Source organism: Acanthochromis polyacanthus, chromosome 10, assembly GCF_021347895.1.
Source record: "Acanthochromis polyacanthus isolate Apoly-LR-REF ecotype Palm Island chromosome 10, KAUST_Apoly_ChrSc, whole genome shotgun sequence".
NCBI classification, from domain to species: Eukaryota; Metazoa; Chordata; class Actinopteri; family Pomacentridae; genus Acanthochromis; species Acanthochromis polyacanthus.
In genome coordinates, this window is record NC_067122.1 from 28,849,376 (window position 1) to 28,867,153 (window position 17,778).

At 41.5% G+C, this 17,778-nt stretch overlaps 1 protein-coding gene across 1 annotated transcript in view; it reads left to right on the forward strand.

Annotated features, from left to right (window-relative positions):
• gpc3 (glypican 3) overlaps nucleotides 1–17,027 on the forward strand; it is a 179,193-nt gene extending 162,166 nt beyond the window's left edge. The window contains 1 exon segment of the mRNA XM_022202960.2: nucleotides 14,108–17,027. Within this exon segment, the coding sequence (XP_022058652.2) occupies nucleotides 14,108–14,283 (176 nt within the window). The 3' untranslated portion in view covers nucleotides 14,284–17,027.
• The last annotated feature ends 751 nt before the right edge of the window (nucleotides 17,028–17,778 follow it).

Consider the following 17,778-nt stretch of genomic DNA (forward strand, 5'->3'; position numbering starts at 1 on the left):
TTATTTCCCGCCGTCACTTCACATTTGTACTGCAATATTGTGACAATGCAGCAAATACTGAGCATTTTAAAGCATTAAAATTGAAGTTGAATCATATGTTTCCAGCTGAGTTTCAACTCTTGCAAAATAACTGGCAGCACGGTGAAATATAGCAAATCACTTCCAGCAGTTTCAAGGTAATGTTTTTTCAACTAGTCAGTTCACATTGGTATCAAAAGGTGGAATTAATCCACATAAATGTCTCTTTCTATAACAATTGACCAGTCAATTTCTCTCCACATATAAAGTTGGCCATTTAGGATTATAACTGCAAGACTAAATAACTTGTTAACATGGTTTTCTGCTGCATTCATTAGTCTGCAGGTGAACAGTTGGTGGGCTCTGCCTCATGTGTTTTCTTGCTGAGCTGGACGGGCCGCTGCTACACCTCACCATGCTCAGCAGGAACCGCGTGAATAGACCTCTTGTTATATTCCTGCACTCAGACATTCGGTCACTGTAAGCACCCCAAAGGAAAGCTGTTCACTTGGGAGCTCTCGAACATTTTTATCAGCAGCGAGGGTTAGCAAAAGACAAAGTGAAAATATTCCTGTAATGTGAAACACGCGGCTTACGATGAGAGGCTGGGCTGGGCTCACCTTTCAGGTCTGCTACAAATTTTGTGGCTAGAACAAAGGAGCGGGTAAAAGAAAGAAGGAGGCGATGAAAGAATGTGGGGAAAGAACAGAAAGAGACAAAAACACCTTTGATAACTCCAAAGGTTGATACACTGGGAAACCTAAACATTCTTTACTCCGTATGTGGGTCGAATTAACAGCCGTACGTGCTGCCAATACGAGAACCTGGTATGTTAATTAAGTGCAGCTGTGACCCCTGACCCTCTGCACCTGATAGGTGAGTCACACGGCGCCAGTCCTTCACAGTCGTGTTTGCCACATGTCTTCATCAAAGCACCAATAATCCAGACACTGTTGACATTAGCAGTACTGGATGCATCTGCCATGTACGCCGTTTCCTCCTCATTTAAGCCCCATATAGTTTCATAGAGCTGATTATTGGAGCTACTGCACTCATGAATGTGCATCGGCATCGACATGTGGTTGCCAGGTAGAGAAGCCTGCGTGCCATAGTTTAGGCCGAGGTGGGATCAGACAATGCACATGTGAGAGGAAGAGTGCAGGTGTCCAGGTGGAGGAGGAATCTGGGCGCCCACATGGCCTGAATCCACTTTCAACAGCATGCAATGATGGATGATACCGAAGCACAAAAACATGCAGACTTAACTAAAGTAGCACAGTTTTATGCCTGCCCCCATTCAGATTAAATAATCTACCAAACCTATAGAAAAAGAGGAAACGTGAGAGGATGAGGCCATTTTTCATTTAAAATGCTGTCAATTATACCAGGATACCAGAGAGTCAGAGCTGAGTGGCTTGATCTGGACTCAAGTGAAGAGCAGGAAAGGTTGGATTATGGCCGTTTTTTTGTGGAATATTTTCATCTGTGTGTAATAATGAACCCGGAAATGTGAGTTGCGCTGTGTGCGTTGAAGCCGTGTATAGAGAACGGATGGATGGATATTCGTTTTTTGTCGGACAAATGTGTTTTTCTCACCCGCTGTGGTAATCAGATCTGAAAGTGGTTTATACCGGCGGATTCATGAGAATCTAAGCTTTCCATCGGCGTATAATGTTTGTATAATCGCGTTTGCAGCCTTCGGACATTCTTGAAATTCCTATGCAAATTAGTAAGTGTACCGCCGGCGGGACACTGAAGTTTAACGGGTTAAGCTCTGCTACAGCTTCGTGTTTCTATATAATCGTCATGCAATTTGAATTCTTGCAATGTTCTAGAAAGCGCTCAAACAGGTGATTTCACTCTGCAGACTGCAACCAATATATGAGCAGTACAGTCAAAGCCTAAGGCACCATATTATGGTGAAGTGGTGTTTCTTAATTGTGTGCATACTGCATGCAACAGTATGTACTTTTTGGGCAGATGTACAGAAAAGAAAAACAAAATGCTCTTGATACAGTTATGCTAACTGCAAAAAAACTCAAAGAAGAAGATGAAACAAAGTTTCATCATCTATAAGAGGAAAAAATGAAAAGAAGTCTTCAGAAATTGTTTTCAGTTGGGCCAGTGGTGATTATGCTGTCATGTCAGCTGAACTGTGCGTGTTTCATGCTGTCCAGAGAGGAACACAACAAAAAAGCAGAAACTGCTGATCAGTCATGTGAGTTGAATATTCACTACATCAAAGATCATTTGAAAAAGTTTTTTGCCATCCAATACTTCTTTTTTTGAAAAAGCGAAAAAATCACCACATTCATGTGAAATTGGGATCTTTCATTCAAACTTTGTTATTTACATGATTTTTTTTCAAATCTTCAAAATGTGTGGATGAAAATACAGCTAATTTCACGTTGTAATATTAAAGGGGCACCAAGGAAGATTTTAGCGGAAATGTAACGTTGCCTACATTTCCCGTGAGCCTCGGCGCGCACTGTCGCAAACCGTCATAAATGAGCAAGTGAGCCTCAGGAAAGCCGGTGGAGTTGAAATCATTGTTGAACAATAACGTGTGTAAATGACTCCGCGGTCTAATGTTGTAAAACCGAGTTGTCAAAGCTGCTCCGAGCTACGGCGTTAACCGAACGTTAGCTCGGAGCTAACGTTCGGTAGCTCCGAGCTAACGTTACATTAGCCAGTACCCACACAGTGTTTTTGCCACAAAGTTAGTCAACTAAACCAGTCACAGTCAAACGAATCCCATAGTCTACTAACCACACATCGCAAGCAACACACACAAAAGACAAAAGAATTGTATCAAACTTACAAAGAACTAAAGTTATGAAAGTTGTGAAGTTATGTCCGTTCGCTTCCTTTTGCGCTCCATGTGTGCTGTCTTCTCAACCAACTCTCCACTCTGCTACTGCTAAAAACAACTAGCTCCGCTCTGCTACGCTCCATCAGCGCACACGCACCGTATTTGCTGTAAATCTCACAGGAAATTCTGGACGAGTCGACAAAAAATTAATAAAATACAAATATTTACAAAACCAAAATGATTCATGAATCGAAAATGGGGGCATTAATAAGTGTAAATAACGAAGATTCATCCACATTAATATGAGACTTTTATACAAGCATAAAAATCTTCCTCGGTGCCCCTTTAAAGTTAGTCAGCCATGCAAGTTTAAACTGGAAACCGATTCTGAAGAAGGATAATGATACAGAAAGTCCCACCGTGCAAGTTGACAGGATTGATTCATTAGGATTGTTGAAACATTTGTATGAAACCCTGGAAGTTTGTTTTTGAGACTGTCGTCAGTGCAGTTTCAAGATGGAAACACTCAGCCATGATGCTGACTGTTTATTTTGCTCATGATGTGGCCTCCAACAAGTAGAAGACAACAGACGTTCATGTTAACACAGTAAAAAAAAAGTTTTTTACTGGTGGAGGTCTTTAATTTGAGACTTTCCAACTTGACTTGCCCAGTTTAAGAGATTCCACTGTTAGCTATTGTTAGCAGTGTGGTTTTAGGGGTGCATTGGTGCCACCTTGAAAACTTTTCCACCACTTTGATTCACCAAACAGGACACATGATGGCACTGGCAATTCCTTGTCCCACACCCATGTAGCAACACCATGCTTTTATTCATAACCATATACCTGCACTGTCATTGTGAACAGGTTAGCATGCTAATGTTAGCATTTAAATCAAAGTTTTAGTCTTACAAAAGCATAGTTGCAGTCTTGTGGTCTTTGTGCCCACTGAAATACCAACCAGAAACAAAACTCTTTGAACCAACTCCAACACTGAAGCTTTGATATAGATGGAATCTTGGTATTTTAAGTGTGGCTATGAACAAGCACAATTATAATTAGATAAATAAAAGAGATATAAATAATAGAACAGATGTTGTTGCTCAGTTTGTGTGATCTGCAGCCTCAGAGAAAATCTAAATCATCATTCCAAAAGAGACATTTGGACAAAAGGCCTGCTGCTTTCATCCTTGGCCTGCACATGGATCACTTTCTCGCCAACTAAAATCTGTTTATGTTTTACATGATTAATGATGAATAGAAAAGTAATAACTGTTTTCCAAAATGGATACATAATATTTACTGGAGAAGTCTTAAAACTGATGAAAACGTGAAATTGGTGGGGGTAGATGAGGTGATGAAAGGGTGGATGGTGGCGGCTGTGGAAGGGGCTGATAATACGTAACACGCTGGAAATGTTCTGACCCAATGTTCTCCACGACCATCCCTCCTTGAGCTTATAAACAACCTCTGTGAATTCAGCCAATCCTCCTCCTTCCCCACCTCCTCCACGCCCCTCACAAAAATAATGAAGCTTGCCACCATCTGTGTAAACAGGCTTGGCTAGTGAGAGCTCGATCTCGTTCTTGCCGGGCCGACCACAAGGCCCTGAATGTCCCCGAGTGTGGTGGCAGTGGAGGGGAAAGATGGGGAAGAAAAAAGAGGGAGGAGAGGAACAGGGGGATGAAGTTACCCTCTTATTGGACTCTTGTTGGTGTTCCACCATGGAGCTTTCTCAAATCCATCCAGGGATAAAACCCCTAAGATTAGCCAGAAGGCAGGAAGAAGAGCCCTGGTTTTAATTTATGTGGATACAAGCTCACAGAGTTGCCTGGGTTCTCATCATCTACACGAGGGAGGCCCAGCAGCATTTGATTCATTTTGTAGGCCTTTGCATTTTTCTGTGTTTGTGTGTGCCTCTCGGAAAAGCGTTTGTTTGCTCAAGAGCTTTATTTACATTCACAGGCACTTTTTGGACGCACTAAATTGATTCCAGGCCCGTTCCTGGGTCGTGTCCATCAGCTCAGCCACAGTCCACAAACACTCTGCACACAGCGGGACCATTCTGGAGGCCCCGCTGCTCTGCTGCTCACCGCCACAGTGACACACAGAAGCCATTTTGTGGGAACGTCTTAAAAGCTCGGTTGAGAGTTTTGCATTTTACACGTTAACCCTCTACTCTCACCTTCATCTCCTAAACTCCCCCCTCTGTCCGTCTCGCTCTGGCCTGCTCTGTTGTTCCAGAACATTCTTTAAAAGCAAGTCGACGGTGAGGCAAACATCGCAGGAGTCGTGCTGTCAATAGACTCGTCGCTGCTGGAGGAAACCACAGGCTAAACCACTAAAAAAAGCTCAGACAGATAGTGAAGCTGCTCAACAGGAGCTCTCTGTGTGTACAGTCAGAGCGGCCAAATTGTCACTCTTGGCTGCATTTCTGCTCTGCCTTTCTATGACAGGAATGTAGGGACAGTTCTGCTTGTTTGCTGGCAGGGACATTTGCACAACAAACACGCGTCTCTATCTGCCAGCAGCATTTTCTTCACTGGACTGACTGACTGACTGACTGCTGGATGTGCACACATCTTCCCTCGTTACTAAAAGATAAAGACAGTATCTGAAGAATGTGTTCCTTCAGAGGCTCAATGACCAGCACAAGGACGTCCCTTAAGGCCAAACGTTGACCCACCAGCCCCTCACGCAGCCGCTCCCTCACTATACCAGCTCTGATAAGAACCACCGTTGTCCAGTCTCTTCAGAAAAAGCCTTAAACGGCTGCTAACCCCTGACCCTCCATCAGCACTGACCTCTGAGCTGCTTCACACTCCCTCTCTGTACACTGCTCAGCTCCCCACCCAGAATGAGCCCCTTGCCCTCAGCACAGAATCACCTCTTTGTATGTTTGATTTGTTATGGTTTTTACCTCTCTCGCTCCTGCACACACTTTCCGCCCTCACAGCTTTGGCGGCGAGGAATTCTCGGTGCAAATTTATACCTCTGTTCTGAGCTTTTTATTTCTCTTCGAGTCCAGCGCTCTTTCTCTCTCCTCTATGATCATATTAGTCGTTACTGAAAGTGGAGACTAAAAATACAGTGGAGTAAATCTAATTTGGACGGTGCTGGGAGAGGCCAATGGGTGAAACATGCTGGTCATCCCCTCTATGACACCACCTCCCTTCACTGGCCCTGTTAATTAATAGGTGTTGACTCCCATTTGTTCCACAAGCCACAATTTAGGAAGTGTGTGTGATGGGTTGGTTAAGCCCCTTTTGACAGGCTGTATTCATTTTCTTATCGGAGTTTGAAGTCTGCTTTTTTTTTCTCCTACAGCGTTCTGTTTTTCCATATTTTACTTTGTCTCCTTTTACTCTCTTCTGCCTCTTTTTAAAAATCACTGAACTCTACTATCTCCTATTCCGTCTTTGACATCACGTCTGCCTGCCTCTGTCTCTTGCCCTTTGTGTGGGAGGGTCCCTCAGCCTAGAATAACAGTGAGTGTTGTGGAAGTTGGGAGGCCAGAGCAGCTCAGAGAGCAGAGCTGTTGCAAAGGCCAGGGGCAGGGCCTCCTCTGGGCGTCCCGTTTGTCTTGGCCCGACATTCCCAGCCTCTCCGGCTTGTGGGTGTGGAGGCAGATGGTCACATTCCCGCTAGCCCATGGATGGAGGCATCCCGCACCGCTCCCTCAGCTCTCAATCAGCAGTGTCCCAGGACAAACAGCTCTGGCCGAGTCTCAGATTTGTAGAATGTGACCAAGAAGCCAATAATCACAGCCTAGTGTCTTATCAGTTCACCTCTGCCAGATAAGACGCGGTGAATTCAGCAGCTCCCATTCCGTTTTTTAGAAACACTGTCGTCTCTGCAGTTGTAAGGGCGGCTCCTGCACTCACACCAGGCCTTCAATTTCTAAATTTGCTGAATTTAATATAAGAGTGAATAGTTTGCTCTGCGGAGATGAGACGAGCGATAAAATATTTGCTTTACCTCAGAAACCATAATATCTTTTAAGCTGTTGAATCTTGAAAACCTAGATCAAATTTGACCAGCTTAGGTGTGTTATGTGCACACATCGTCTGCCAATGTAGCAGCAATCTAAACCATCTCTCCCGTTTCATAAGAAGCACCTGTGTTTGGAGACTTAACATTCCACATACTTATCTGACCAAAAAAAGGCCTTTGTGCATAGCACACATGTACTGAATAAACTGTACTGCACCATGAAGGGACACACTCGCCAGAGGGGTTATAATAATGTGTCAACGGCTGCTGATGTGCACCCAGAGTCTGAGAAGTTAAATTTAGGAAACATGTTTACTGGCAGTGTGAGACAGCACGAGTGAACCATTTCCTGTGATTTTCTCAAACATGTAATCTTCACCTGTACTTGCGGTGTGCTGGAAAATACACATTTCTACTCGCTGTTACAATTTTTCGACATAGTTTGCTTGTTGTGACAACTGTAAACGACAAGCCTCGGGCACCAGCCAGTGCTGAAAACAAAACCCCAGACTCGCTCCCCCTCCTTTCCCCTGTCCTCCTTTGCACAGACAGACAGAGACACCACACACACACACACACACACACACACACACACACACACACACACACACACACACACACATATATATATATATATATACACATAGTATATACACACACACTCCAGCCACTGTTTGACCTGTTAGGGGGATCCAAACAAACATCCGCTCAGCCCCTCTACAACCAGCAATGTCTTGGATATATTGGTCTGTTCTCCGGAGGAATGGCCACTAAAGAAAACATAGATTTAAAGAGTGAATGCTGCCTCGGTTGTTGACTTGCATGTGATTACCATGCCTGGTCATTCATAGTCAGAGCCTCTACCGATAAATGGCTGGACTGTTGACCTCTCCCCTGGGTCGTAACTCGAGCTCGTAAGGCCACGATAAAGCCAGCTAGCAAGGTGGTGTCCTTTGCAGAGTGATAGCCTCAAAATGGAAGGTTTGAATGGATGAGCAGGAGGAGGGTTCTGCTCTGCTGAAAGCCACAAGGACCCACATTGGTCACATTAATCACAGTAGGGACTGTGGCTCTATTTATAGCCAGGAGTTATCCATCTATTTGCCTAATTGTCAGTGCCTGTCCACTCTCCTGGCTCCTCCCTGAAAAGAAAAGAAATCTGGCTTACTTCTGTCTGTGTTTCCCTTCTCATTCACTCTCACTCTGTCTGTGCTTTGCTGCACACACAGGCACAGGTGTTCATCACTAATTATACCAGGATATTATTAGTCCCAGCCCTGTGTAGGAGTGTAGGGGATCTAAGTTTGCATAGTGTTCAGTCCCCGTTGGGTTGTTTTTAAATCCTGCAGAACAAGGCCCCTCTGTGGTGCTGCTCATGTCAAAGTGTTTAAACTAGCAAGAAAAGACCCTCTTCCCCCTGGTTTTAGGGATTTTTTTCAGACTTTTTTTCACCCACATTGTTGCCGCTGTAAAGCACACCAACACAATGCGCTCCCACTTTGTCTCCCGCTCTTTCACAAACACACACAGGGACGGCCGCACACACCCCACTCAATCATCCGCACACAAACACACAAATGCGGACGCTCATGCCCCCCCGCCCTCCCTCTTATCCGCAGTGTATATAAAAGCTGTATCGAATTGCACCTTGAGCTTAATTGGCTCGGCAGTACAGTGCGCCGCTGTCGACAGTGACAAATCGTTCTTTCAGAGCCCCGGAGAATGTCTGCCCACTGCCATGTCAGAGGACACAGGAGGAGAAAAAAAGTTAATTGTCCCCTGGCCGCCGTTCAAACGATGTCGTAACTGCAAAGAAATTTGTAGGAGATGCAGTTTGGAGCTTTGAGGGTTTATTTATTTGCCTCGCTCCTCTGTTTAAGATGGTGCCTGGCAGCATAGGGGCCCGAGGGCACTAGACTTTTGGGAGAGATGGCCCCTTTTCTCTGTGTTTCTACTCAAGCAGAGCCGGGCAAAACCTTCGCTGGTCGCTCTGATCACACAGTGGCTCAGATCAGGCACTTCCTCCCACTGAATCACTCCCATAAGGGAGAACAGCACACAGATCAGATGAGACAGCTAATTCAATTAGGAGCAATCTGTTATTTTTAGGAGCTCAGATGTGACAGGGTGCATGAGTGCGTGAATGTATATGTGCACAGCCACCAAGACTGTGTGGGATGAGGGAGGTATGTCAGAAATCCACCAGGGTATGTGTGTTTGTAGATCTCCTCTGCATCTGGCTTGACAGGGGACGGCTCAGCTCATAGCTGGCGTTCCTAACTATAGTGCTCCTTTATTGCTGATATCCTCCTGGCCTCTCTCATAACTCAGCCTCTTTATTTCAGCGTCTCTTAGCCAGACACAGAATATGTCGCACACATACAGGGAGAAAGATCTGCTCAGCATCAGCAGGCGAACAGCTGTGGAAGCAGAGCAGTAAGACGGCAGTCAGGGAGAGCAGAGCAGCAGGTGAGCATGAAGTCACTGCAGAGCAGATGGAGGAGGAGAAGGGAGCGAAACTGGAAAAAAGGGATTATCATTATGGAAAAGTCAAGACTTGCTCACTTTTTTGAAACTTCTATTTATCCAACTAAAGCCCTTCCAGGTCATTATTCAACAGAAGCACGGTGTCAGTAACCCCTGAACTGCCCCAATGGAACAAATGAGTTAACTGCCTTGCTTGAGGGCATCTTTACAGTAGCTGTGGAGCAAGAGGTGAAAGTTAAAAATAAAAGTCTGCTCTCGGTGGATAGTATCACCGGTGCATAAGGTGTAATTTCCTCTACACCACCCCTGATGTCATTTAAACCTCACCACAGACCATGTATGATTAATGATATAATTAAAACAAAAAGTGTTATTCACAAAAATAAGTCATAGCTGCATGTGGGAGGAATTGAATTAATGTCTCCTGACAGTGCTGCGGCAGGACTTGGAGTAAATTAGCTTTTCTGACTGTGGCAATTGTTTGTTCTTTTAGACCTCTGTAAAGGGATGCATTCAGTTTATTATAGAATGAGAAGTTGAGGTTTTATATTAGATCAAGGGGACACATTTTGTACTCACAATGGCTGTCATATGAGATGTTATAGATTCTGTTTGAGGATTAATTTAGCTTTTTCCAGTTATTTATTAAACGCTTCTTTTCCAAACCGCTCAATCACTTACACATGCAGCAAGTAGAACTCACAGTTCTCTTGAAAATTTAAAAAAAAAAACATATCTGGAAGAAAATGGAGGAAAAGAATGTCACTGTAGGAGAATGTTCTTTTTGTTTTAGAAACGCTTGAGTTTAAAAATCTGCCCAGCATCTCTAAAGCCAATAATTAACATAAATAATACAAAGAAAGAAGTAGAAATGTCAAGTTGTGGTTTTAGAGGGAGTTACGTGCTGAAAGTTTGTCTTGGCCGGCGGCATAAAATTAGCTTAAGAGGGAGAGTTTTCCACAAAGACAAGAGGCAGCCAGCCATTGGAAATAGCCAGCTATGGTACTGTAAGTTCATGCCCCCAAAGAAAAACTCTGCCCAAAAAAACTTTAATTTTCTGGTCTCTGGCACATTCTAATATTTCTCTTCCAACATGTACGCTGGTATTAATTTTTTGCTTATTATATTAAGTTTGCGCACCGTGTGAAGTATTGTAAAGGAGAATATTAGGCATTTTGTGTCTTTTAGCTCAAACAGGCTACAATAACTATATATAAAGCCATGCCTATTCCTGACTGATTAAGAGTCATTAAACTTTTGTGTTTATTGATGCTCTGTGTAATGACTTTTCTTTACTTGGAACCACAGTTTAGGAGTTTTATTGTGAAAAATCTTAGCATGAAACCAGATTGGGGGACAAGTGAGAATGTTGCAGGTGAGTGGTTGGCGTTGGGTGGCTTTGGGGGTGTCTGACCGTTTGGAATCTGAGGAGGTTATATGTGGAGTCTGACAGTGTGAATTGCAGCCCTGAGCTCAGTTGGGGCAGCATGTTGGTAAGGAGATGACTGGAGATGACCGGAAGCTGACACACAAAAAGGTCGGCGTCACACTGAGAACAAAAACACAGAGAAGCAAAACTATAAACAGGTCAGCTGAGGATACAACCACTGGACCAGGCAAAAAAATCTGGTAATGACTGGAGCGTCAAGCTGAGGTTTAGTTACTGCAGCTGAATGATTAGCGGACGAATTTCAGGTGTGTCAGGTGATTTCCAGTGGAGATGAGCAGGTGGCCACGCCCAGGCAAAGGCCTTGTCCATATCAGTATGAATATATTGCAAAACAAACATTTGTAAGTCTGTCTTTCATGTGCAAATGTAGTATTAGATCCAAGAAACACTTTCTAAAGTGAACTTTTTTCAAAAACTCATTTATGTGCATCCATGTGGAGATGGATAATGATTGTTGTTGCTTTGCGTGATCAGTATGTGCTAAAACAATGACGAAAGTGGATATTTATGCCACTTTATTATGTTTGCTTCAGAGTTCCAAGTTTACAGCTTAATTTAGTATTCCTGTAACACTTCACCAGCATACTAAACCCTGTGTGTCTGCTGCTATTTAGTATTGGTTCACATCATCTGCAGTTTAGACCACTGAATCCCAAAATTCACCATCAGGTTTGAAAAGCATGTTCTCTTTTCAAAAATCTCCTAAATTATACCATTTATCAGAGTCAGAAACTGTAAAAACAACAACAAATAATTGGATTTTTAACTTTCTCAAAGGTCCTTGAATGTATAATGGGTGACTTCTGGTTCCACTGGCAAAATAATCTAATCTAAACTTATTATCAAGTGGAAGCATGTAATCTCATGTCTTATCTATTATGTAGATTGGTTTTAAATAAATATTTTGTAAACTAAACCAGTAACTAGGTGATTAAGATAACACAGCACATGAAATGCATAAGATCATGTCAATCTCTTGAATCAGCTCAATTTCTGCAGCAAAAAGCACAATGTAGATGAAAATGTTGATTTATTTAACTTATGAACATTTTTGAGGTGTATATGGAACCTGCAGTGCTTTCAGTTGAATTTTTAATATTTACCGCAGATGCAGTTTTAAATGGACAGTGTGTTAACTGTCCATTAAACCTTCTCCTTCTTAAAAACAGTTCCAGTTTTCAGCTGGAATGAACAATTTCTGTATTTATGAGGCAACAAACAGTAACAGAAACACAAATCATTTACATTTATAAAACAAACACTTCATGTGTGTTTGTCCATGAAAGGGGAATTTCACTGAAACCGAGACCTTATTATTGTCACATTCTGGCATAAAATGAGGAAAAAATTCACAGTCTGCTTTGTTCAGATGGTTAACGGTAACAATTACACAGAAATAAAGGGGAAAATTCTCTGCTAGGATTAATTAAATATCATAAAAATCAATTACTCCTGTACTTCTGATTGATTTTTCATTGAATATGAAGCGCTTCAATAGACCCACCTGTTCAATCTAATGCAGTACAAACAGTTTTTCTAGTTTAATATTTGTTCTGCGCTTTGGCGAGAGCTAGGTGAGTGTTCTACCTCTGCCTCCAGTCTGTATGCTAAGCTAAGCTAAGCTAAATGCTTTCCAGCACTATTTCCACAATTAACATTAACCTATTCTGCACCACAGGTTAAAAAAAAAAAAAGCAGTTCTCAAAATGTCTAAATGTTCTCTAAAAATGTACAGTTTAAACACTCACACAGTCCTCCTCGGGTAAACATACTGAATACACTGTAAAAACTTAAAATCTCACCCAGTCTATGTGTCTTATTTTTAGTCAAAATGTCTAATCCCACACAATTTAAGATAAATTCACTTAACAAGAGACATTTCAGCAAGATGGAAGGACTTGTTTTAAGACAATGCATCTTAAATATCTTGTTAAGTCAAACAATCTTGAAATTATCTTGTTGGGTTATGTTGGGTCAAATTGACCCGTTTTAAAGTTTAAAAATGTGGAAAAATATATATATTTTTACAGTGAAAACTTCCACATTTGCAAAATTTTGGGAAAATTTTTGAACATTTTTGGTGGAAAAAATAAATTCTAAAAATGTTTTTTAAAGAACATTCAGAAAGAAATCAACCAAAATCCAGCAAAATTCGCTGGATTTTGGTTGATTTTTTTCTGAATGTTCTTAAAGAAAATATTAGATGTTTTACTGATATATATGTAATCACTAGATATTATTAAGATTTATTGGGAAGATTTTTATTCATTTTTGACAATATTTATCATTTTACTTTTTTTATTTTTTATTTCTTGCCAAATTTGAGGATTTTTTAAAAATAAAACTTTTAAGGGAAACTTTTTAGGAATTTTCCGCCTGAAGATTTTACAAATTTTTGTAAATTTGGGGAATTTTTTGCAGAATTTTTGGATTTTTTTGCAGACAAGGAAACAATATTTTTTGGTGACTGTAAATGAAGACAACAGGAGGGTTTGGACACCCAAGCTTGACAATCCTGGTAAAATAGAGCTTAAAATAAGTTTTCCCAGCTAATTTTAAGATGTCAATATTCCAAATATCATATCTTATTTCAAGAACTCCTACCAGGCCATTTTTCACTTGTTCTATTAGCAATTTTTTTCACTTATTTCCAGGTAAAAAAAAATACATTTTTTCCCATGTTTTGAGAGGAGCATTTTTCCAGCATTTTTCCAACAATGTCTCTCTGCAAAGAACTACAAATCCCTTCCTGCTTGGTTCCTAAAACAATTAGTATCAAAATGTAAAAGTAGGATTTAGTTGTCACCACTTTGGATCTTCATAATTAATTCAATGTCAGTACACTTGTTTTATAAGTAAGTTCAGTGGACTGTGTGATTCATTTAACTAAAATGCAGATCTGTGGTTCAGAGGTGAAGTTATTTATATTCAACCAAAGACAGATGACACGCGCCAGTCAAATGTTCTGGTTGTTCCAGATTCTGAGACGTGATCTCATGCAGCCTGTGTGGTTTTTATTTGTATTTTTTTGTTTTCCGCATCTCACCACTTAAATCCACATTTCAGCACTCACTCTGAGTGAAATTTATGTCTGCGTGATTCAGCATGTGTCTGCAACAATAACACGCAACATCTGGTTATACGAGGCGCTTGGGTTTCTCCCGATGTAACATTGTTTTTACAGCTGTGTAAGACATCATGCGAAAGGAGGACAGACATGTGTTTTTCAGCTCTTGTGACAACGTTTTTTCTAATTGTCTCCATCCTTTTTCCTGCTTCTCTCATATTTTTCATTCTTTCACCTTCCCTCATTATCTTCTATCCGTCTCCGTCTGTCTCTCTCTCAGACCTTTCTGATAATCTGGCGATGGACGACTTCACCTTCCAGGAGCAGCTGTTAACCCCTCGGTTGGCCACGGCCGGAGTCGGCGGCGTCTCCTCACCTGCGGCTCCGTTGTGGAGGAGCTACCTGGATCCAGTCCTCCCCTTGGTGCTCGCTCTGCTCCTGCTTTGCCGCCACTGACACGTGCACCTCTGTCACCTCTTTTCTCTGCAAATTCAAACTGTGTGGAATGTGATAAACCTTTCTGGCTCAGCAAAGGAAGCATGAACAACAGGAAAATGCTACATTTCTCTGTAAGAGCCTGTCTTGTTTTATTCAAAATGAGTGGATGTCCTTAACAAACATAATAAAGCACACTAGATAGACCCTTGGAATTATGTAAATACAAACTTGTCCACTAATTCAACTTTTGAGCCCTCTTGCCACAGCTCCTCTCATGCTGACATCTTCTGTTTAGTAACAAACCGATGGAGAAGCTGTTCTTTATGGACCAGTAACACACAACAGACTGTTATTAAAAACTCTGTCTGTGCTGAGTTATTGCCCTTCAGCAACAAGCAAGAGGAAGGAGAAGTCAGCTGTTGCCATTTTCCTTCATGGCAGTGAATGATCTCCTGCCAGGTCTGGACTTTCAGCAGAGTTTTACTGAACTCCTCATCCCTGAAGGCTGGAAGGTGAATCACTTATTTAAACTGTTCCTCAAAACGCTCTGCTACTACCTATATCTCCCGTCTGTCTCACTCTCTGGTTATTTATATCCTAGTGATAGCTAAATTATTTCAGACTGCACTCCCACCATCACTGTTTGCTTTGTTTTGTAAAGCAGGTGCATTTTTTTTTAAAAAAAACTACAAAAAAACACTATAGCAGCCCTACAATAAAAATAAAAGATTCAAGGGCTACCGTCAGAGCATAACGTCTCCAAATGAGCCCGAAACTGTACAAATGTATGTTTCTCTGTGTTAGTGCCATGTTTACAAAAATATGATTGTTTGCAATATTGGTTTGTGGACTGAATTATTGGCTGGACTGTGAAGCATTGCTGCAAATTTTCAGCTTATTCTTTAGCACTGTGCATAGAGCGAGCAGCAACATGAGATATAAATATGTACAAAACTATGTGTAACTTCATTTTGTTCTGTTGCGGTGAGATCACACATGTGCAACATCACTGGTTTTTCTGTGTTTTTGATTTAAAACAAGAAGTCAGATGTTGTTGTTTTTTTAAATTGTTTATTTAAATTTGTTTGGTTTTCAAAATGAAGTACGGTGAAAAATGGAGTCCGGCTCCACTTGTTGTTTATACTGGAGGCCGTGTGATGGATGTGTGGAAAGACACTAATTAAAAGCTGAAAGTGCTGCAGCCACCCAGCAGACTCCACAGCTGGGAGTGTTGACCGTGCTCGCAGCCGACTGTTTGACTTGTCGTATCAGGAGAGGCACAGGTGTGACTAAGAACAGCAATGAGGGCTCTGTTCCATAAAGGTGCACCTGAGTCATGCCAGAGGTTCAGCATGCAGATCGTTGGGTTGCTGCTGAATAGTATTTTTTGTTTAGAAAGGTTTCTAATTGAGTGAAATGACCCAGAAGTATCTAAGTGGCAGCCTCGATAAGCGCTAGTCGAATCCTTTTGCCAAGTCACAATCTCTATACACTCAGACTCTCAAACTGTCAAGTGCAAGTGGACTTTTTGATATTATTTTGCACCGTTTCTGCAATAGTTCATAGTGAAATCAGTGACATCTAAACATAGCTGTTCTGCCTCACACAAAATGTACACAAACAAAGTATGGATGGTAGAGGGAAGAAATCTGCTTCGAAGTTTATCTGTAACTTACACGTTTGGTGTTTGTATTTTCAGTCGAATCTCTTCATAGGATTTACAGATGGCTTTCCTGGCTTTTGGTAATTTGCTAAAATGTATAAAGACTATACTGTCACAAACAAGGAGAAATGAGCTGGGTAGTTTAACAAATTGCAAATGGAACACAGGTCCAAATGTTAATGGTCAGGTGTTGTTTCCAAACAACCTGTGCTGCCACATTTATACATCTTATTCCTCCTTTTTATGCAATTTTAGTCTCACAACTCACATATTCAAACACTACAGCTGTGATATCAGTGAAGACTGGACTCACACCAGAGGACTTTCAGGTTGATTTACCTCCTTTTCACTCGTTCTGACATTTAGAGGAGCAATCTGGTCTGTGGTCTCCATGTGAGCCGATGTTTGGCCCAGATTATCTGGTAATATGGGATGTTTACAGATCCAGTGTTAAAACTCTTGAAATACTCAGACTTTCCTGAGCCTCCCAGATAACATTTTGTGTAATTTATGTGGTATAATCAGGATGGTTGTGATTTTAACAATAGCACTTGGAGCAGAGATGTCGTTTCCAAGCAGAGCTATGCATTCTCGCCCTTGAGGCTAATGTTAGCTGCGGATATTAAAACTGACCTTGGTTCTCTCTGAAGAACTAACAACTCATGCTGACCACATCTTCCCAAGTAGTATCTCGTCTGTTTGTTTGTCTTCTTCTCATTGCAAAGTATTATTAATGTCCCTAGGAGTCTCAGTGAAAAGCAATTGGACCTTTCTTTTTTCTTTAAGACATTTCCCCTCAGATCCATAAGTCTTCTTTAGTTTTACTGTAAGCATTACAGCAAATTGTTGCACCAAATTCTCCATTTTGTTTACATCTGTTTCCCCATAACATAAATTGACGTGCTGCTCCCTGATTGACCAATCATCTGCAACACCTACACAAGATTCAGGCCTAATAAAGGTGAGCAGTTACACCTGTGTTTGACATGATGGAAATCTGCTCTGTTGCTGTGTTTGGGCTAGTGTCAGATCTGACATTGGAGGATAAGAATGCACAGTGTTTGTTTGTTACAATGTAAAATAAACATGTTTTACTGTTTTGTGTTTCTGGCGATGTGTCTGAATGTGTGAATATTAGTAACATTATAAACACGAGTGTTCTCAGCCAAGCCAAACAAAATGGGATGCCAAATTGATACTGACTGCAGTTTAAAGGAAAGATCTGAGCTGTAGCTGCTCTCACAAGTCTAACATGTCGAATTTAAAGAGGAAACCAAGATGAAAGCTTCTGAAACTCAGTTTTATCTTCAACATTGAATATTCATGATTAAATAAGCTGCAATTGCGGCTAAAGTTTGGAAAAAAAATGTTGCTCAGACTGAATATTAAAGGACTGTGTGTTTTGAAGGAAAGACATTGCTATCTGCGCTTTTAGAGGTTCAAGTCTGTTGGACTTCACACCTGACCACACCCATCATTACCATAAGCTAGGGTCTATTGTGACATAACCCAGCTGTGATGTAGCTGTACTTTCGGCCTGAGCCTTAAAAACGTGCTGGTTTATATTCAGGAGACCCGTCACATAATGGGAGGTCCAATTGCAGCAACAAAGCTATCAATATCAGAAAAAAACTTGTTCATGTAAAACATCACAAGTGTTTTGGTGTCAGTTCTTCAGTTTCAAATACCAGATGCTTCTTTCTAGACTTTGCACAGCTTTCAACAATCAGTGATCCATTTTACAAACAACAGCTGCCAGTTTGTATACCAGCAGCAGCCACAGAAGACCAGACTGAAATGCAGCCAAAAGACTTGTGTTTTTGAGTGAGAGCTACTGCTTTATAGGAGAG